This window comes from Rhinolophus ferrumequinum, chromosome 11, assembly GCF_004115265.2.
Source record: "Rhinolophus ferrumequinum isolate MPI-CBG mRhiFer1 chromosome 11, mRhiFer1_v1.p, whole genome shotgun sequence".
Taxonomy (NCBI): Eukaryota; Metazoa; Chordata; class Mammalia; order Chiroptera; family Rhinolophidae; genus Rhinolophus; species Rhinolophus ferrumequinum.
The window spans coordinates 44,191,908-44,214,744 of NC_046294.1; the positions used below are offsets into that span (position 1 = coordinate 44,191,908).

Below are 22,837 nucleotides of genomic sequence, written 5' to 3' on the forward strand. Positions count from 1 at the left end.
TCAACTTCCTTTAAGAAATATTTGCCTCCTTCTGCGCTTTATACCTTAAGGTTAGTTATTTCAATTGCATCACATCGGCACCAGAAAATCCCTCATCCAGCTCATCCCCGCCCCTAGACCTGAAGTGCATTTGCTTTACCAGAGCCCAGCATGCCAAACCTCAATGCCTTCTGTCTGTTTCCATTCCCCATGGCCTGAGAATTGCTCGTAAAAGTCACTTAAGGATGCCAACTGGTTTTCATACAAATGTACACTATCTAATTACAGCTGATCTTCCAATACTGCCTGGCAGAACTTGTATTCACCTCTGGCTGGGTCCTTTCATAGATCCTTCCAAATCTTTTCCATTCTTCTCAATCCCTAAACCCCACCCTATCCCCCCTCTTCTCCTTGAATAACCTCTCCTCATGTTTACTGAAAAGATTTTTAAAAATCATCTGATCATTCACTGGACTTATATCTTTTCTATTTCAAAGTTTCCCAGAATCGTTTCTCATTCATATCTCTTAAATCCATGTGCTAAAGAAGCCAGCCCACACCTCCTCTCCAAGGTTAGTTTGACAGAAATGCACATAAGCCAACCCCTCTGTCAGGCTCTTTCACCTTTAAGCACGGTTCCCTAGCTCAGGAAGTTTCCAGCTTGCACATAAAAAGCATACATTAAAAAACACAGTGGCTCCAGAGTTTGCTCCTGAATTGCCCCCATCTGACCCACCTTCCTGTTGCTGACCACTTCTCAGCCTCTAGACTCTTCGTGCCATTTTCACACAGCTTGATGAAACCTCAGATTGCTTCCCTGGTTAACAAGTAGCATTTGGCTTTGTTCTCTGAGTTCTGGTCCTGTTTCTCCCTCTAGCTGGTAACTCAGAATGCTGCCTACTCACATGGTCCTAGGCTCTCCCTCACCTTTGTACTGCCTTTGAGGCAGTTCCCACCAAGTCTGTGCTACTCCAGGGTAGGGCCATTAATCATCCCCTCTGACAGGCATTTAATCTCTCCCTCACCATCAGCTTCCATTCCTCAGTCTATAAACATGATCAAATTTCTGACATTTGAAATGTCAAAGATTCCCTTTGACCTGGCCTTCCCCTCGAGCAACCACCACCAACTCCTGTGTGCTCTCAGTCAGCACGTGCACGCTCTGTGTGCATTGTGTGTCTGAATTCTGTCCTGCTCTGTCCCCTCCCTCTCCCAAGCTCTAGAAAGAATAATCTGCCCCTGCTGCCTCTTCTTCCTCATCTTCCTGTTACTTCTCAATAAGATGTCTGCATGCCGGCAACACGGCTTCTGCCTGCAAGTAGAGCACAGAAACAGTTCCGGTTCTGGGGACCATGGTCTAACTTTCAGATGCAACTTCTACTTCTCAGCTCTCAACCCACTCAGCCTTCATCCACTTATCAGTGTAAGCTACTCCTTGCCACCCCTTCCTTCCTTTTGGTTTTCCTGCCTTTCGTTTCTCTTTTCTATCTCCTTCACTGGCTTTTTTTTATTCTGTCTACGCCTTAAGAGAAACATTTTTGGGTCCTTAGCTCTCATCCCCAAGACTGGAGTTATCTCTGGATCCAGCCTGTTTGTCTGGAGAACCAAGGCAAGGATAAGTCCCTGCTCAGACTCGCAGGGTAAGGTCCTGCTGAGAATCTCTTGGAATCATGCAGCCACCATAATGGGTGGGGAGGTGAGGTGAGAGGAGGCAGGGGGCTGGAGATAAGGGTTTTATAAGCAGCACTGGCTTCTGCCACCCAACTGTTTCAAGGTCGCCTATGTAAATGAGAGAGGAGGAGGATGAGGAGGGGGCGGTATGAAAAGCGGGTGTTTTGTTTTTCTTGCTGTGAAGGACCATGAAACCGGGTAATGAAACTTTAGGAAAAACCAGTGAACAAAATTATCACTCACCCCTCTCACTTCACCACTACCAGTAATCTCTTCCAGAAGGAAAACTACATCTCCCTTCTTGGAGATGAAGAAAAGCTTACATCTCAGAGCAAATCGTCATTTCCTGTTTCCAAAGCTCAGTTTCTGACTGGAGCTGATAAAAAGCATTTGGCTTTCAAGTTATTTTCTCCTTAAAGAGCCACATCTTGAAGCAATTACCTCCATCTTTAAGTGTGGAACACGACCCAGCGAGTTACTGACCAATGACAGAGGACTGGAGCCAGACTGGCAATGTGAAACCAGAATGAAAGAACAGGCCATGGAAAGACATGAAAGGAAGAATGTGTCCTTTGCCCTTTGAAGCAAGAGGCCCGGGCCTTGCTGGGAAGCCTCCTTCGTGAGTAACACTGCAGAGAGAGGTGCCCAGAGTCAACCTGAGTTTGAGTCTAGACGCAGAACCCGCTAACGAAATCATCTCTCTGAGCCTCAGTCCCCTTATCTGTAAAAAGGAGCAAAGCACCTCCTTTACACTGTGGTCTGGAAAGCCAACATCAAATGAGATAAACTCGAGGAAAGCAGTTACTTCTGCCTCATAAATCTCCTGGGGGAGTTGGAGGGAATAACTGACAAATCCGTTTTCTTCACTGGTGACTCAAGTGTCTCACCTCCTCAGACAGATTTGTGCTCCCCCAGGAATATGTCCCTAGCTCTGTTTAATATTCTTTTTGAGATAGAAATACCCCCTTAAAGGTTCTTTTGGGAAATTGATCAGCCGGGTGCTGCTGACGTGTTGTTGAATTCCCACATCTGGGCACACTGTTCTCTCACTCACCTCAAGGGCAGGAACTGGGCCTGTGTCTTAGGCCCTGTATCCCCCTGCTCAGTGCTCTTGAATCACACTGGCCCTTTCTGTGATGGTTTCGTTTTAACAAAACTGGAATAACTGTACTACAGCTCTAGGGCATAGGCAATGTCAAGTCTGTGTTGTCTTCCCAATCTCTATAAATAAGAACCCGGGTTCACTGACCTTCCCAGATCAACAACAGGTGGTGAATCTACAGAAAGTCATGTCCACTGACACCAAATACCCTAAACTTATCACTCTCCACACCTCACCTAAAAGGCGGCCAAAACTATGTGGTTGCCTGATGCTTGGAGTTCTGGGTCAGGTAGGAGGATTGAAACAGAACCTGGTGTCCTCAAGGTTTCCCCAAAGCTGGGTTATGTCTTCACAAGGAGGTTTGCATCCTTTCTTCTTCCCCACTCAGCTTCCTACCCTGTCTTCTTTTTTGGCACTGAACATCGTTTCTGCTCTTGACCTTGATTGTATCATAAATGGCCAGTCTCTGGAAAGTGCTGCATTTGGCTGCTGGCTCTGTATAAAACTTCTTACCCAGTGAATAGCATCAGCTTCTTTCCTAAAATCATCACCCTCTGGAGAAGAGTCAGGGACTGGGGACAGAGGAGCTTGCTGTGCAGGAACCTTCTGGACACCACAGAACCCATGGAGGCCACTTCAGAAAAAGTCACTGGGGACCTCAACTACAACAAACCATGGGGAACCCTCCCTGTGACACAGAGATTTTGTTGCCAACATGGCCTGAGCCACTCACAACAAGGAGGGCAGTGGCCCACGCCTGTATTCTGGGGTGCTACTGGGGGCCCTGGGCTCAGAAAGCCCAGTGTGCAGCCCTCAGAGATGCAGGTGGACAATGCTTTGACCATCTTGAGGAACAGAGGGCAAGGCTCAGGCCTGTGATCTCTTACCTAGTCCGGTAGCTCAGATGATCCCAGACCCGTGAAAACTGACCCAGGCTGTGTGGTCCCTTGAAGACTCATTTGTACATTTCCTGGGAAATGTCTCTTCCTAATGGGGAAGGTTCCCTGGGAAATCCACATGCTCAGTGAGTCTGAGCCCATATCTGAGTAGGTGCGTCCCTCAGCTTCCCAGGAGATGCTATATACCGCCCCTTCCCAACCGCAGTGGGTTGCAGACAAGGAATATTTTGCTCTAACTTGTGTCTGTAATCTATGTGCTGCCGATGTGGACGGGCCCCTGTGCTGATTCTGTTTAGTCTGGCTTGCCCATCTAAGACCAAGGTCTTCATGGTCTGTTTCTGGAGATTAAATGGGTTAATGCGTAGAAGAAACAGATGGGAGCTGAGAGATTTGCACTTAGTAGGGGCCTGACCAGGCCAGAATGAGGGGTGTGTGGCTCATGAAGTGGGCGGGGAACTCTCTTCCTTCTTCTTGGGCTCCAGGAGGGAGGCTTTAAGTTCCCCAAGTGCTATTAGCCAGTGGAGGGGACAAAGTCTAGGGTGGAAATTGCAGATTAGAGGACTGTGGGCTTGGCCTAAAGGTGTACCATGTGGTTCACACGGTATTTTTATTTTCATTTAAATTTGTCACCGATGTTTTTGAAAACAGAAACTCATCTTTAAATCTTTAAATCTGGATTTTCAGCTTCTTGTGAGAAATGGGAATATCTAGCAACGCTGGGCCTACATGGGCAGTCAGCTAGAGTTGAGTAGCAGCTGCCTCATTTAGACAAGACCCATTCAGCGTGCAGGAGCAACATACCCAAGGGAAGCAGTGCAATAGGCAGTCAAAAGGCCCCACACTGTGACAGTGAAAGAAACTGTTCAGAGCGGCTCAGGCCTTTGAGCAGGCCAGGCTTGGCTCAGGGCAGGAATGGGCTCTGAGGGCTGGCAGAAAGAGGCAATTGTTTGCCTCCATTCTCTGCCTCAAGGCCATGAGTCATTCTTGCTCCTACCACCAGAAGCCAGAGCCCTGCAGTCCAGCATAACACAGTCAAGCCAGGCGAGTCTCTGCCTGCACCAGTTCAGAGGACACATCCATATGTACTCCAAGCTACAGAGAGCATCACATCAACACTGTGATGCAAGAATTAAGTGTCTTTTCAAAGAGTATTCAAGCAGATTTCAGGAAAGCATTAACATGTGCAGCAGGACATTCAACTTGGGATCTGGAGCTGGGAACTCAAAGATGTCAAGCTCAGGCATCATCAAGTCCAGCAAACACGAGTGTCCTCTGTTGTGAACTCAGAATTGGCCATTTTTACCCTTGAAAGATTGAGAGAACGCAGTGAAACTTATGAGCATAAAAATACCTTGGTTAAGTTCAGGAAGATCTTTAAACCCCAGACATGGCCAATAAGAGCTACTATTGGTATCCAAAGAGCTATTGGTATCCAAAAGATACCAATCCAAGACAATCACCTCGAAGGTACCTGTAAACCACCTGCTTGCTACCAAACCCATAGCACACAAGAAAGAAGATTTAGGATATGTAGGATAGAAAGGGTAACTGGGCTTTAAACTTTTTCACAAGTCTGGAATCCAGTCCAGGGAATAATGCTTAGAGGGACAAAACAGACCCAGGTGGTGATGGGAACCAGCATCAGACTACTTGGCACAGAGACTCTGACAAGAGAGCAGAAGCACTGCCATATAGAGGGGTGTAGGGCAGTCCCGGGAGAGCAGCCAGGAATGGTGGTCAGAGAGCTCAGAAACCACAACACAGCTATTCTCTGACCTCCGATTACATGGTTTCTTGCCAGGCATTGTCTTCCTGAAATAGCCACCTTCCTGACAGGTTCCCTTCCACGTTCAAATTTTCTTGGTTTCTGTCTGGGTTGTGTTTTTTTAATTTATTGGGGTGACATTGTTTAGTAAACTTAGATAGGTTTCACGTGTACATTTTTATAAAACATCATCTATATATCACATTATGTGTTCACCACCCCGAGTAAGTGGTTCTTCCATCACCATATATTTGACCCCCGTGGCTTTTACAACACTCCATCATCTTCCTACCTCATCCCCACCCCAAAACCGTACCTAGTGCAGCCTTAAAAATACAATCCAGTGGGTTGTCCTATGCAATCTTTGTGAAAATGCTTGTCTGCCATTTGAGATTTTTCTATCAGGCTATTTTCTTTCCTGTGTCTTCAAAAGAAAGATTCAAAACTTCAAGAAAGAAAGAAATAAAGAGAAAGACAACTCCTGTTGCTACTCAGATTTTCAGGGAGTATGAAGAGCAAGAGAAATGACATACAATTTAAACAGAGAGTCAAATAGAGCCAGGAATGTGGTAACTCATTAATCAGCAATGAAAAGATAATAAACTATTAACAGTTTCTGAGCTGTTGGAACTAGTTTGTTTTTACAGACCTTTGCATAAGAATACTGACCTTTTTATTTTTTTAGTTTTCAAACACATTCAAACAAAACTAAGAGATACCTGGGAACTGAGAGACTTATCCTAAGAATAAAGGTCAAATTCAAAGCCTGTGTTCATTACGATTCTGTGGAAAAACAGTTTTAATTTTATGTTGATTACAGCAATAAAAAAATCGTTAGAGCTTTGGGGAAAAGATTATAAGGAGTTATCTAATCGAACCCACTCATTTGAAGGGGCTGATTCTCGTTCTTTAAATAATTACTGAGCACCCTTTACGTGCTGTGCTGGTGCTATAGTAGGAGCTACATAGCATATACACAGAAAATTCAGTCATGGTTTACTTTTCAAAATAACTGAAAAATGCAAGAATGAGGAAAGTTAAAGAAACCTATTAATTAGATATATTAATGGAATTCACAAAATAAAATTTCTAATTAGTTTTTCAAAAGATTCTGAAAAGACTTTTGATAAAAATTCAATATGCTTCCTAAAAATTACAGTTCATTATTTACAACAGGATAAAACTGTTCCAGAGTAGAAGAGTCAATTACGTCAATTATGATACTTTCACTCAAAACAGTATCTATAAGGGATAGTAAAGACAATTATACAGCAAAATTTAAAAGTGGTAAAAAATTCTATGATGTGAAGTACACAAAGTCTGAGGACTAAATTGTATCCCTGATGTGAATAGAGCTTTGTAAATTATATGTACACATAGCAAGGAAGACCAAAAAGAAACAAGGAGAAAACAGTTCAGAGATATGACTGGTAGGAGAGTAGCTAATTTTTTTTTTCATTTTGTTATCTATTAAATTCTATTAAAATGTTGTTTATTTAATAAGTTTTATCAAAGAAGACTAGAGAGTGAGAGGGAGAAGAGTGAGTGGAAAAGGGGCACAAAAGAAGCTAACTGACTTTCTAAACCCCAGATGTCACCGGCAGTAAGCTGTGGTTTATGTGATAATATGAGGGTGACTTTGCCAGCAGAGAGCTCCTTCACTGAACCAGCCCTGGAGAAAGTGCCGCCTGGGAATCTGTCTAACCAGCCCAACAGGTTATTCATCTCAGGCCAGCTCTACCCCTCCCTCCCCCATCGGCAATTCTCAGTGTTCAGGCTGGTTTCACCTGCTCTAAAAACACCACACAGTGAGCAGCCAATCCTACTTCCAGGCAGGATGGGAAAATAAGAGCTGTAAGCCTGACACAGAAAGGGGCTTTAATGCATGAGCTCTGGTAGAAGCCAAGAGCCTTCACCCCGCCTGCCCTTACCTGTTGAAGCATCTCTTCAGCAGCATTGAGTTTCACCTGGTGTCCTTCCAGACATACCTCCAGGTCCCGAATTTTCTCTCCTTGGGCTTCCACTTGGTCTGTGAGGACACTCACCTGTCCCGGGAAATAAAGCAATGGTGGAGAAGCAGCAATGGCTCCCCACTAGATATGAGCTGTGTAACCACACCACTGATCCTTACATAGGAAGAATAGCTTTTCTGTTTGGCGGATGGCAGGTGGGGGAAGTGTCCTACATGAAGGAAACTCCAGTTGTTTTCTTACCTTGCCAGGCAGTCTCAGCCACCACCTGAACAATGTGGGTCACATTTCCTGCTCTTGACAGACTCAAGAGAAAAACACCCAAAAGCCAGGAGAGCTGCCTCTGGGCTGGACTCTTGCTCTTATTCCTCTTCTAGGGCTCACTCGGGCAGCCCCGACCTCAAGGCATATCTCAGCTAGCTTGCCAGGGCTGCCACCTCATGTGGAAGAGCAATCCAAGCTCCTACGGAGACTAACCAATGACCTCACCTCTCTCATAAGGGTGTGAGGACTGCTCACCTATCAGGCGAGTGTTCTGAAGCAATTAAGGAATGTGGGACTTACAGGGCATGTATTAGCACTGACAGAACTTGGCTCCAGAAAGGTTTTTGTGTTTCACAGGCCAAAACATGACTCTAAGTCGTAAATATACACAAGCCACATTGCACATACAGTGGCAGGAAAAAAGTCATCTTTCTGAGGGACACTGAGAATATCTATTGGAATGAATTCATAAAAATCCATTTATAAGAAGTCATTTAAATTACATCCTAAATATATACTGAAAGGATTTTCATAGCCTTCTCTATTAGCAAACTGCCCCAGGATCCTTTTTCTTTTTCTTAGTTAAAAGGTGCCTCAGAGCAGAAAGGTGAAGAAAGAGAATGGATCACCTCCCAAAAATAAAGAAAGCAATGCCTGGCAAATTGAGATCAGACCCTTTTGGTTTTTAACCAATGGCTGTCATTTCCATTTACATATAGATTATCCTAAATTATTTTCCAGTATGTAAAGAAATGATAGCTGGAGCACGAAAGAGTTAATGTGAATTCACTTATGAGTGTTTAAATAAACTTTATGAATTATAAAGCTCCCCCTTTACAGAGGCACTAAATTAATATGGCTACTTGAAGCTTTCCATTTTTGTGTTCCCAAGTGACTATGAATTATTGAAACATATTCCTGGAGTTGAGGCATGGTGTGCTATCTATCATTTCAATTACAACCCCAAAACAAGCGTCTTCTGTCAACTAGGCCCATCTTAAACACAAATCTTTGTGATGTTTTGGTTTGTTTTTTAATCCTTGTTGCCCACCACCATCAGCAGTCTGGCCTTTTCAACTACTAACTCTATTTTGAAAAGGGTAGGATTCCAGGGGGTGGCCTGGAGTTTCCAGAGTTTCTGTTTGGGAAGGATGTGTTATGATTAATCTTATAATGAGGATTAAGACAGATAGTCTGCACCAGGCCTTGGGCCACGGACTGGCAGTACCCAGAGGAATAATGTGTGGTTTCTAGATTTCTAGAGTTTATAGCTCAGCCGCATGTAAGACTCAAGATACACAGGGCTATAGGGTCCCTATGAACTTCAATATTCACTCCAAATATTATGAATGGAGAGGTGTTGAAAACTGGGACAGGATGTAAAAAGTTCCTAGAATGTGGTCTTTATTCAGTAAAACCAAATATATGTTTGAGCCCCTACGACAAGCTAGGTATAGTTTTAGACACTGGGGGAGATAACAGAAGTGAAAAAAAAGAAAAGAAGGGCCAGCCCGGTGGCTCAGATGGTTGGAGCTCTGTGCTCCTAACACTGAAGGCTGTCGGTTAGATTCCCATATGGGCCAGTGGGCTCTCAATCACAAGGTCGCCGGTTCGATTCCTCGACTCCCGCAAGGGATGGTGGGCTGCACCTCCTGCAACTAAGATTGAACACAGAACCTTGAGCTGAGCTGCCGCTGAGCTCCTGGATGGCTCAGTTGGTTGGAGCGCATCCTGTCAACCACAAGGTTGCCAGTTTGACTTCCGCTAGGGATGGTGGCCTGTGCCCCCTGCAACTAACAACCACAACTGGACCTGGAGCTGAGCTGCACCCTCCACAACTAAGATTGAGAAGGACAACAACTTGACTTGGGGAAAAGAAAGTCCTGGACGTACACACTGTTCCTCAATAAAGTCCCGTTCCCCTGCCCCAACAAAATCTAAAAAAAAAAAAAAAAAAAAAAGAAAATCCTTGTCGTAAGAACTTACATTCTCATGAAGCTATAAATGACTTTGGTTTTAGTTTTATTTGTTTTGAACTATCCCGGAAACAAAATATTTTGTTCTGTGTGACTTCCCTGGTTCTTCTATAAGTAAACGCAGGAAAACCTGCTAGGCCAAGGGCTCTAGTTAATTCAGTCTGGCTGGCCTGCGCTGTGAATTAAGCAGCAGGCCCTACCATGTGGAGGGGCTGTATAAGCAGCTCCATGGGCCCACTATAAAACAGCAGTGATGACGTAAAGGCAACTCTGAAAGTCTGTCCACAAACTCCTGGCAGAATAGAGACAGCTAGGATCCACTTCTGACTTCCTTGGGCTTCCCAATTGTGTTAGGATTATTTAGACAAGGATTATTCAAGAATTTGGAATTTAAAAAAACCATGAACATCAAAGAGATTATCAAATAGCACTTCTTTACTAAACAGTAATCCTCTAAATAGGAATGTATTATTTAATGTATTATTTTGGCCATGAAGGTTTCTGGTTCAAAAGTTTGCAATTTCATACTGTTTGGGGCAAAATTCTATTTTGGACACTCATTAATCAATCATGTCATTGGGGTGGCGTTTCAAATTGCACATTCCTGAAAACGTCTGCGCTCTAATGTGCTCCACAATCTGGTCCCTGCTAGCCTTCTGAAGGCAGCTCCCACCAGGCTTCTTCGCTGGTCACCAGCTCCAGCCACATGACTCCTTCCTGTCCATCCCATACATCAAGCACCCTCCCACTAGGGGTGTATACTGGACCCACCACCTCCTCAGCCTGAAATACGCTTCTTCAGGCATCTAAGTGGCTCCTTCTTTACCCTGTTTCCCCGAAAATAAGACCTAGCCAGACAATCAGCTCTAATGCATCTTTTGGAGCAAAAATTAATATAAGACCCGGTATTATATTATATTATATTAGACCTGGTCTTATATTATAATAAAATAAGACCGGGTCTTATATTAATTTTTGCTCCAAAAGACGCATTAGAGCTGATTGTCTGGCTAGGTCTTATTTTCGGGGAAACATGGCAGCTTCCTTCAGGTCTCCAATCAGAGGTCTTCCCTGACTACATAATCCTTATCCTGCTCTATTTTTCTCCATAGGATTTATCACCACCTGAAACACTTTGTGTATTGGTTTATTGTACACACACACATAAACACACACACACACACACACACACGAATGGAAACTCGAGAACAGGGTCTGAGTTCGTCTGATTTCTTCACTGCTGCATCCCCAGCACCAAAAACCAGTGACTTCCAAGTTGTGAGTACTCAAATATTTTGTAATGAACAAATCCATGAAGTAAAGATAAAAAAAAACTAGATGGAAAATTGTATAATTGGTCTGAGTTTAATTATTTAAGATAGGGGCAGAACAGAAAAAGGGGCTAGAAAAAAAAAAAGGCCAAAATGTTAAACTCTTTGATTTATCAAAGTTTCTGAAATAATCCTTTATTACTCTTACATTCATAAAATGAAGTAAAGTAAGTAAAAGAAATAAGGTAAAATAGAAGAAAAAAAATAAAACCCAAACATACTGCAGCCTCTTAATAGTGTTAACTCTAGGGCTCTAAGCTAAAGCCTACAGTCTGGGGAAGGTTCCAGAACCCTACCTGCCCCTTTCTCTATTCTACTAATAGTCTTGCCCACCATCCTTCAAGCTTTACAAGGAACTAGGATTGGGATATTTATCTTATGATTCTCCAACTCCTCAAATGTATACTGGACCTTGAGGCGTGCTTCATGCATTTGAGAACTAACACAGCAAACAGCCCCTGACCCAGGAACAGTCCTCCCATAAGAATGCTCAACTGTATGTCCTACCAAGGAATGCAAGTTTTCAGAACTGCAACTGTTCCTTTGATTGTCTTTCTCCATGAAAAGTTGTAGAGTTCCTCTCTTTGAAGCAAGTCATTAAAGGCTTATTAGCCCATGTTACCAGCTCCGGGTATTTGGCCTCAGAGTGTGAGTCTAGCTCTCACTCCAGGTGATTTGGGTTTGAATCTGTTAACGTGCACTCTTAGGCCTGTATCATCCATGGTTCTGTTTTATTAGCGACATGAGGACATAACTTATCACCCTTGCAAGATTCCTGGGCTCCTAGAAGACAAGGCTCCATTAATCAGCCTGGCCACATGTGCTTGGTAGTTCATGACAAATAAATGAATACATTCAGAGCCCCCCAAAACCAAGTCCAGAGTTAAACTGTGCCCCTAGTTACTTTCCGACTTGTTTCAGGAAAAGTCTTTCTAAAACCATATATTTTGGGAGCAGGATAAATCCAACAGAGAAAACCTCTGGTACTTCCCTCCCACTTAGGACAGTTATACCATTAGAGGTAACAGGATAAGCTGGTTCCCACCAAAAAGAACCCACCTGTAATATGAGGGACTCCTTATCTCCTTCTAGACGTGCCAAGCGTTCCTGGTATGTTTCATTACTAGCAGCACCATGGTGGTTTACCTGGGACTGAAGGGAAGAAAACAAAATATACTTAAAAGGTTAAAAAAACATCTTACCAACTTTCAAATGAAATATGCAATTTGTGCAGGTAGTTTCGCTGATTATATGTGCAAAACCACCCACCTAAACAGGAAACCACAGGATTTCAAAACTACCACAAGGAGAACCTGACCAGATGCCATCAATAGGTGTGCTTTGGAAGTTGGCAAAAGCACCCCCTGGATGACCTCACCCCAGTGGGGAGGGCCACCGTGGAGCTCTGGACCCAGTGGTGCTTGACTTGGCTAGATGTGTTGGGTCTTGTTTAGCTGGAGGCACAGCCTATCAGAGGCACCGATAGGAGTAAGGTTCTACTCTTTGAGACCAGGTATCATTCACAAAGGAACTCTGTGGGAACATCTCCTGCATAGATCTTGGTATCTCTTAACTCTCAATTAGTTGTAAATTCCAGAGGCTCACCTCACGCCACCATTTTGATGACATCGCCCCTTAACTCTCATCCCAGGGTTCTCCAAAGCCAAGGCACACCTCACAGCATGGAGGCCTTTCCTGAACATCATAGTGAGAACGGAGGCTGGGGGATGCCAACTGCGAGGCCATTCCCACTCCTCTCTAAGGGCTCTGGCAGTCACACTGACACGCTGTGTTTCTTCAGTGTTAGAGCTGAGATACACAAGCTAACATGAAACATCTTGAGAAGAACCCAAATAACCCAAAGGGATCTCAAAGGGCTAAGCAGAAGGAAAACACAGGAAATGAAAAGTAGCCAGAAACCGTGGAAAACAGAGGAAAAGGAGAAGATTTGAAATGGCAGAGGAGAGGCAGAATTATATAAAATGCCCTGAGCTAGAGATAGGAGCTGCGGTCACTTTCAGGGTGTGTCTGACCTGGTTGTAGGCAGGGAGGAGGGAGGCAGCTGCTAATGGAATTGAGTTGGCCCAATACCACCAAACACTCCCTTCCTCTCTGCTGAATGGAAGACCGAAACCAGAGAGGCCCACTACCGGTCATCCAGGGGCTTGACAGTCTGAGAAAGGAGCTTTTAGTGCTATACGGGGAAGTGACAATCATGATAATCTGGACTACTCCAGAGGAATCAATGTTCCAATGTTTATGAGGCGGGTACCCTCCACCCCAAAGGAAAGTCATGATTGTGCAAAATAAAGGGTCAGAGAGGATCCCAGGCACAGGGGATGGGAGCTGGCTCTCTTCTCCTGAGCCCATTTCCCCACATTCCAACCTCCAGAACGGGCTTTCCAACCCTCCTCCATTAAGAAACGGTACCTCCTTCCTCCCTGTCCCACCCCTTCCTCAATGCACTGCCTAGGTGAGGGCAGGTGACAGAGCCAGGCCCCGCCCTAGAAAAGAAACAGGGATCATCATTCTGTACTGCGGCCTGGAGTCTCACTTGGGAGAGAAGCACTGGTTGTTTGTTGAAGAGGCAGGGGGAGGGCAAGCCCAGAGGGCATTTCCCAGGGCGGCTGTGCCAGGCACAGGCTGGACCAGACTCAAGGCTCCTGCCACACCACTGCCTTTTGCTCCAGCCTCTCGGCAGTCTGCATCTCGTTCATTATTATGGAAGCTCTTTCCCACCACACAGAGGGCCTTAACAATCACAAATGACAGTTTATAGTGGTTACATTAATATTCCAGACCTCACATGGTCAAACTCTCTGACTAGTATTCAAGGATATAATTATAACCTGCATGTTCTCAGAATCCAGCAAGAGAAGAAAATAATTCTTCACAGCAGGTCAAATGCTTCTCTGTCAAAGAACTCACATGACAGTGATTTTCAGGGGGCAGAGAGAATAGTAAAGGGCCAGGCATCCACATGAAGCTCTGCACACCCAACCTCACTGCCAAGGTCAGCACGTGCATGGGGCCACCCAGCACAGGCCGCTGCCACTTTCTCCAGCAGAAGGTCAAGGAGGGAAGACCAAAGGGAAGATCCCTTCCACAAGACTCCGGCAAGCCAAAGTTCCAACTGTGCCTCAATCGAATGTAATAAAAGGTCTACCCATACAATCACCCACAGAGGCAGTTATTTTTACCAATTGAAAAACAAATAGAAGAGTAAGAAAGTAAGTTGACGTCGTTGAGTTCAATTAATATACAAAATGCTTGCCATAGAGTCTATAACACATGCTAGAAGCAGATCAAAAAATCTGGATCCATCCTAGCAGCTGATGGATAAAAAGGAAACAGGATGAATTAAAAGATGCACAGATAAGCGCTGGCCCGGTGGCGGTTAGAGCTCCATGCTCCTGACTCCGAAGGCTGCCGGTTCGATTCCCATATGGTCCAGTGGGGTCTCAACCACAAGGTTGCTGGTTCGATTCCTCGACTCCTGCAAAGGATGGTGGGCTGGGTCCCCTGCAACTAGCAATGGCGACTGGACCTGGAGCTGAGCTGCGCCCTCCACAACTAAGATTGAAAGGACAACAACTTGAAGCTGAACAGCACCCTCCATAACTAAGATTGAAATGGCAACAATTTGACTTGGAAAAAAAAGTTCTGGAAATACACACTGTTCCTCAATAAAGTCCTGTTCCCCTTCCCCAATAAAATCTTTTAAAAAAAAAAAAGATGCACAGATCAGTACAGTCAAAGCGACTGCTTAGGAGAAGCACAACTATTCCCGAGGAAGGGAGAAACTTCTCGCTTTCATGGAGATAGACAACATCCATAATGGTATCCTTACAGGAAGCTAAGCCCAGTAGAACTCACTGCTTTCCTGTGATGTGCTCTAAGTTGGTTAATGAATAATATGGGCCAAAGGCCAAAGCACTGCTATGCAGACCAATACAACTGGTCCAAGCAACAGTGCTGTAAATACATAGCAAGCATTGAGGTACTGCTCACATGTGCCAGGCACTGTTTAGAGCACTTTATGTGCATACACTCCTTTAATCCTTTCCACAACCCCGTGAGGCAGGTACTATTTTTACTTCCATTTTACAGATAAAGGAACTGAGGCACAAAGTGTATGAATAAGGCGCAAATGAATACTTTGCCCAAGTTACTATGTGCTACATTGGTAAGCTTTCCATTGTTACAACTTAACTGAGGAGCAGATCAAGTACAAATTTTGTTTTATATATGTGCTTGAATGAGAATTGACTTAAAATAAGGCTTGAAAATTCTGTCTGAACCTAAATGCCCATTCATAGATGACTGAATAAAGAAGATGTGGTACATAAATACAATGGAATATTATTCGGCCATAAAAAAGGTAAAATTTACCACTTGTGACAACATGGGTGGGCCTAGGGGATATTACACTAAGTGAAATAAGTCAGACAGGGGACACTGCTTTTTAATTAGGGATGAGATTATCAGAAGATATTTAAGGCCCATAAAAGAAACCTTATCATTAGTTGAGGAAAACCTTATACTAGTAAATTTCTCCTTTGCTCTCTTGCTCAGGTAAAGGAATGGAGAAAACCACCACAGACAGAATTCTTCTGAACCCTGCTTTAATGAAATCTATTGTCTGTCTGCCCAGAATAGGCTGGGAGCATCACGTTGACTATAACCACATGGTAGAGGTGAGGACTGTCATCTTCTTAGAGATAATCCTCACCTCCCAGTCACCGGATCCAAGCTTGGCTGGTTGGAATCCTTCCGCTGAATTTTTAAACGTGGGAACAGAAAATGGTAGAGTGGTGCTAGAAGGTTCTGTGGTTGTCAGTGACCATGTCCTTTTCCATGTGGAAGAAGCTGGTTTGCAGAAGGAGTCAGCTATGAAGCCAACGTGCACAGAAACACAAATGAAAGCTAAGAGGAGAGAGGGAGAGAGAGAGAGAGAGAGAGAGAGAGAGAGAGAGAGGGGATGGTGGCACTCTCATCCCTGGTTCATGCTGTCTAAAGGCAGAGATATATTCCCATCCTCCCTCTTAGTCCCCTCTTGGCCTGCACTGGTTCAAACTGAGTTTCTGTTACTTGCAACCAAAAGTCCAGGCTAATGCATTTATGTCAAAAGGTGACTGATCAATCAACTGAATGAAATTAATTCCTTTGGAAACAGACTTACAACAAAGAATTCCTGCTATACGGATATAGTACTTAATTACAAAGGAATTCTGCCTACTATTGCTTCATTTGCTTGAACTGGCAATTTTTAAGATAGGGTGTCAGTTCTGAGCCAGCTATAGTTAAAACCAGGATTATCATCAAGGGCCATTGGGGATCTACTTTCAGGCACATGGTGTATCCATGCGGGATGTACTGGGATAAAAAAGGCATCCACTCTCCTTTCTGTGCGGAATGGATGGCTTTCCATCCACCACCTGTTGGCCTCCATTCTTATTTCCCATGTAGAACAAGACAGGGAAATGACAGAGTCAAGACAGAGAATGATACAAGATGCAACAGGACCATGGGCATCAACTGGGTGGGGCGAGGATAAGAAAAAATAAGTTAAAACAATAAATAAATAGGAAGCTAAAGTAGGGCTGAAAAATATAAGGGTGAGAGGAAAAATAAGTAAATGAAGGGTAATAAAAACATCAAAACCTGACAACTGTTTAAAAAGTTATGTTGAAAGAATGACATGTCCTACACAGCTGTACAGATGTCAGGTCTGGGAGCCGGGAGGCTGTGAGCTGCAGTTTGCTGTTCCCAGTCTTTGCCCAGCTGGACTTAAAGGCAGTGGACCCTGGAGACTTTGTTGGGGGACATCCATGTATTTACAGAATTCCTACAGCATCCCCTTCTGCAAGGAACACCCCTCTCTGCAGAACAAGGGCAGCAAGGAGTGGCTCTACCCATGTGTAATCTCAGGTAGGTCACCTCATTGCAGGCTTCCCATCCTTTAAAGAGAAAATTATACCTCACAGAGTGACACAGAGGGGCAGTTAGGTCATGAGACACGAAAACATACGGGGACAAAAGTGCAGAATGCTTTTTATAACACGATACTCTAGTATTTCCTCTGTGTAATATAAACAGTTTCTGAATGATTGTGGAAATATGGAAATCATTTAAATGGCTTTGTTTAAGCCAAAAGACCAAAGGAGTAGAGTTAGAAGCAGTTCATCCCTTGTGCTGACAGTTTTAATTAACTCACTTTTTTTGCACAAGAGAACAAAAAAAGACAATGTTTCTGATCCAGACACCTACGAAGTACCTGTAAGGATCTGTACAAACAATCCAAGGGAAAAATAACTAAAATACTTCCAGGCTGGAAAGAACAAAATGCTGCCTAAGTGACAACACAGAACCCACTGTTAGCTAAGAGCACTGGAATTGTGCCTGTGGCGCAAACAGCCGAGGACGTGTTCACTTTTCCATTGTCCCTGAAAAGATGCCCACGTTTGAGTCATATCTACATGGCCACAATTTTTTCCTCTTTATAAGCATTTTACTACATACTATAAGTACTATGTGCTATCTACATGTTTATAATGAGCACATTGAGAATTTCAATAACTAGAAAGGACCAATCATAAAACTTGAATTTTTATTTCTGTTCCAATCCAGAAGTCAGCTCAAATTTAAGGTAAACATGAGTTTTCCAGCCAAATCACCCCCAGCAGCCTCCTACGAGCCATCACCCTGTGACTCGGGTGACTGGTCAGATTCCAAGATGCTTGCTCACACTTGGCCTGGCCCCTCCACTGTAGCTTGGCCAAGGGATAGCCACGTTAGGTCTCCATGGATTTCTGGAAGGGATGCGTGCCTGATGCCTTGGCTGGGGGCCGTGCAGAATCCCTAGGAGCATGACTCCTTCACAGCCTGGCTGGCCTGCGCCAAGAGAGCACCCCCTCCACATATGCTCTGGTACACTCTCGAGGATGCTGGGTGAGGGCAATCCTGAAGCATTTCCTAACTGGCATGTCCCCGGAGACCTGCTGTCAGCAGTGAACTTCACTGAATACGGGGACAGAGCTGGTTCCAGAATGGGTAAGGGGGGCACACAAGAAGTCACATGAGGGTGTCATGTGGTACGGAAGCGTGGAGTGTGGGGAAATCCTAAGGCAGTCCGCTCCCCGGTGTGATAGCTCTAGCCATCGTGTGTTGTTATTCAGAGCCACAGCTGCTGCTCAGAGCTCCTGCTCTGGGGTCCTCAAGATACATCTACCCTCTTTTTTTTCTGATATCAAAGTCTATAGTCTTCACCAAGTGAAGAGTCACCTTTAGTGCTTCTAACAAGCCCCAGATTCCAGTTCCCTCAGGATCTTAGCCACAGCATATATGCTGTTGCAACCAATCAGATGTTAAATTATATGATGGTCCCTTGCCTGAAAATATGCTGAGATGTTGAACACGGCACACTGGGTAAGCCTTGGCCCTGGATAAGTCTCCCTTCTTTAGCCACTAAATACATAAATGATGTGATTTTAGCTGCATAAGAAAACAACAAGAAAAAAATGTGTACTATTTCCAGGCCACATGGTCAGAGGGATCTTATCAAATTTAGAAAACCAATTTCAAGTGAGCTCTAACGGCTGGGCATAGAGATGTCAAACTCACTACAGTTATACTTCAAGTTCAAAAGCACCACTCACATACCAAGCTTTTTTTGAAACTTGAAAAATGTAGACCTTAAAAATAAGGGGACCAAAAAAATAAAAAATGAAAATAAGTGGATCATGGTGGCTACAGGCAATTCCCATTATATGGCTCAGGTTACCCATCACCAAGGGAACCAAGCAGTGTAAGTATATAAGTGTAGGCAAGTGCTAGTAAATAGGAACCCGCCTTCCCTTGCCCCACCCCAATTCTTTGGTTAAGGAGTTAAAGGCTTTCTGGCAGTTATTATAAAACCAGCTGTTCCCAGAACCAGTTCCACTTTTTCTGGGCGAGGAATAGTCAAGCCAATCTACTATCTTTGACACAGAGTTAAAGAAGTTTCTTCCAAATGTAGTATGAGTGGAGTGCAATCAGATCCTTAGCTACCAGGAGTCCAACAAGAGAGATCTTATCATGACCTTGACTTTTGTATGCCCTCCACCTCTTGGTTTCACTTATACATAAGGGGAGGCTAAGGGTTGGTGGTGGGGCTGTCACTATCAAATAATCTAAACGCCCACCTTTAGGGACGAGTAAAGCCAAGTTCGTAAAGCAAATTAAATAGCTTGGTCAACCAATATTCATATAATCATGCTTTATTCATTTATCTAAGCAATAACTCCAATATTCCTGAACGCCTACAAGGTACCATGCTGGGTGCTAAACAAGTGCTTCCTTTCCTGCCATCAAAAAGCTCTCTAGTCTTACAGTGAGATGTGATAAGTACTTTCATAATGTAAAACATAAGCCAGCAGCAGTGGCATATGGGAGGGATGAATTAATTATACCTTCAAAGGAGAGGAGACGCTTTATAGTGGAGTCACCACTTGAATGATTAAGTCTTACAAGCTCTGAAGTAATTTTCCCAGGAGAATGGGAGAACAGCATCTTTGGAAAGAGTGTTCCCAATACACATAGGCTATCCATGAAGCTATGAGGTAGATGCAAAAGTAATTGCGGTTTTTGCAATTATTTTTAACCTTTTAGACCGCAATTACTTTTGCACCAACCTAATACAACAATCACTACCCTTTTGACATTCTGGTTTCCAGAACTAACACAGAAAACAAAGGATACCTTGACGGCAGTCTGCCTATAATCTCTCCAACCAAGGGGTTGGTGTGATATACATGAAGCCTCCTCACTGGTCATCCCGGGGAGATTTGGAGTGAGAGAAATTCATTTGATTTACCAAAATCTTTTTCCAGAATTATATCCTTGGATAAGCTTAGTTCCTGGTAAATTCTCTTGATCAGGTGGCTGGATGCATAAGGGACCTACAGCACTGGGCTATAGGAGAATTGGTATTTGTATGTGTGCTGGTGTCATGTGCAGGGATGATATTAAAGCCAGGAAGAGAGTAACAACAGGAGGCTCTTTGAGTGATGCTCTTTCCTCATCTTGCCAACTCTAATAGATACACTGACTCATTATTACGACTAAAAATGCCTCCGGAGAGAGAGAGGCAGTTCAGGGGCTGGGGGTGGGGGTGGAGGGGGTGCTGTGAGTGTTTTAGCTCACCTGGGGACATTAGAAGTAAACTAATAGCCTCTCGGACTGCCTGGACCTTCTATCTGAGGAGCCAATAATCAAATAGGCATGAGAGAAACATCTATGGGGAGGAATACAGGATTAGGTGAGGGTCACAGAGGAGCTGGTCCTTTTGTCACAAGAATGCCATTAACCCTCCAAGATTCCAAGATGGAAATGAATTCAGGGGGAAATGGATGGGAAAGTTTGCTTGGGAACTGGAGGTAGTAAGAACATTGTAGAAGACATTTGAAAGATGTCTTTAGGGACAAAGGCAGTGTACAGTGGGTTTGGGAGTGACCAGGAAGGAGTAGAGATGGTGAGTTTTTAGCCTGCTCTTTCAAGATTCCTGATGGTGAAAGGAAGATAAGTTATAAGTCAGCATGGAGAGGCAACTACAGGGTTACAGGCAGTTTTGATTTGTTTTTCCCTAAAAATTGAGAAGAATCATTTTCTGCCAAGGGCAAGGGACACATAGACAGGGAAGAGTTGAGAGAAGGAACAATCAGAGGAACAAAACAAAGCAGAACATGACTGGGTCAGGAGGACAGCAGACAGGGGTAGCCTTGGCCCGTGAAACTGAAGGAGGTGGAAAAATGATGGCTGCAAACATAGCTACTTTTTATGGTGATGGAAAGGGAAGATGAGAGAGTCTTCTAAGTGTGGCTATCTTTTTTTTTCAATGAAGTAGGCGGTGACATCAGTGGAAAGGGGAGTGTAGGGTTGGACACAAAATGGAAAGGTGTGGAAGAGCTGCTACAAGGATCTGAGAGGGAAGACTGCAGAGATGAGTCAAGGGATCCCCAAGTGCTGCTGCCGGCCCACAGAGTTACCCACATCTGTGTGGCTCTGGGGTATTGATAAGCTACTCAGCAAGTGACTCTGGTGTGATGCCACTTTGTTAAATCCTGCTGGGAAAAAGGCCTGGGAGCCTCTCCAAGGAACAAACAGGAGTCACAGGTGCTAGGGATCAGAAATGGCAGAATTCTAGCTCCTAAATCATATTGGAGAACATGATGGGTGGACATGTTGGGTGCACTCACTAAAAATGGGATATACCTATAGGAAATTGCGGACAGCTAGAACCCTGGAGGAACCATTCCCACTGTCATCCTCCTCGGGGTCTTGAAAAACCTCTTTGCCCAGAATCAAGGTTGGGCACATGGCTCTGGAGTAACGAGAGGCTGCCAGCCGTGGTCAAGGTCATCACGACTGTAACTAACACTTATGAAGTACCTTCTAAGCACTTTACATATATTGAATTATGTACCCATATTTTACAGTCAAGGAAATTAAATCCCAGGAGGTTAAATCAATTGTCCAAGGTCACACAGAGCTGAGATAGGAACCCAAGGAATTGCACCCAGGATTTGTGCTCTTAGCCAATAGGAGCAGCTTCCACAGAAGCTGCTGCCTGCTTTTCCAACTTTCCCAGCAAGCCAGAGTCAAGAATGCCTGTGTCAAGGAGTTGTCTTTGCAGCTCTTCTGGCCCAAGTAGCCAGGCTAATGGATCAACCAGTTGAGCACCAAATGAAACAGACTAAAGTCTCACATTGGCAGCTGGAGTTCATTCCACACTCTACTGCAGAACCCAAGTCAATGACATGGGGGATCCACGGTGATTCCATTTACGTTGTGTCTTTGGGTTGGAATTTGGCTTAACCACTGAGAGTGCTAGAAGCCAGCAATAGTGTGAAGATGCTGACAGTGCTGGGATTTCTGTACCTGGGAAAATGAACTCCTGCTCAGAGGGCAGTGGGTGGGCCCCACAGACCCTGCTTGGAGCTACTTTTAGAAGCTGTCATGACTATGTGGGTTGGAGCCACTCATCTGAAAGCAGGCAGGGGTGAGCTGTTTGTGAATCAGGCAGAAACCAAACAGCTGAGGGGCAGAGGCCCTCTGGATACCTGTGAAAAGAGAGTACCTTGTCCCTGGGCTCCATCTGTTGGGAAAGGAGCTGAAGGACCAGCCCTGGTCAGCTTTCACTCAGCAGCCACAGCCACGCTGGCTAGAGCCAGCAGACACTGGGGACTCTGGTTACTCACGGTGGGCAAGGTTGCAGCTGTCTCTTCTAGGTCCTTAGTGTGCTTTGGTTTGAGACCTTGATATGAAATGTGAAAAGCGGCCTAGAGCTGAAGGCAAGAAGGCCTAAGGAAATGAAGGCCTAAGACGCACGGCGAGGAGAGAACCAAACAGGCCCCACCCGTTCCTCTTCCAATTTTCCCCGCCTGGTAATGGCCAATAGCAGTTAACTTTCACTGAATGTGTCCTATGTTCGTGGCACTGTGCTAAGCATTTTACATACATTATCCTACCCGAGCTTCACAAAACCTGGGTGTGGCACGCACTGTTATCGTCTTTATCTTATAGATGAAGACATCCAGGCTTTTGAGGTAATCTGCCTAAGATCACATAGCTGGTTAAGTGTGGCAAAACCAAGATTCCAAGCCAGGCCTTACTTCCAACTGCGTGTTCTTAACTAGAATGGTACATAGTTTCCCCACCTCTCTAACCCACTGAGAAATGCTCCTTTTCTGAGCCAATGCTTCCCTGTAGGCTGTGTGCCTCCCTGACCATAGGCACCTCCCTCACTGCCCCCAAAGACCCTGCCTTGCTCTGTGGCCTTGCGCTGTCAGATTGGTCAAAGGGCCAGGGCTCCTAGCCTGTGCTGACCAGGTTACACCGCAC

General features: G+C 44.6%; 1 protein-coding gene across 5 annotated transcripts in view; it reads right to left on the minus strand.

The window, feature by feature from the left end:
* PPFIBP2 (PPFIA binding protein 2) overlaps positions 1-22,837 on the minus strand; it is a 123,686-nt gene that overhangs the window by 45,455 nt on the left and 55,394 nt on the right. For 4 of the 5 annotated variants that reach the window (XM_033120492.1, XM_033120491.1, XM_033120490.1 and 1 more), the window contains 2 exons: positions 12,017-12,109; positions 7,348-7,461 (listed from right to left, as the gene is read on the minus strand). In XM_033120492.1, the coding sequence (XP_032976383.1) occupies positions 7,348-7,461; positions 12,017-12,109 (207 nt within the window). Of the gene's footprint in view, positions 1-7,347; positions 7,462-7,629; positions 7,825-12,016; positions 12,110-22,837 lie in introns of those variants that run through there. The other variant, XM_033120494.1, reaches the window with a different exon arrangement.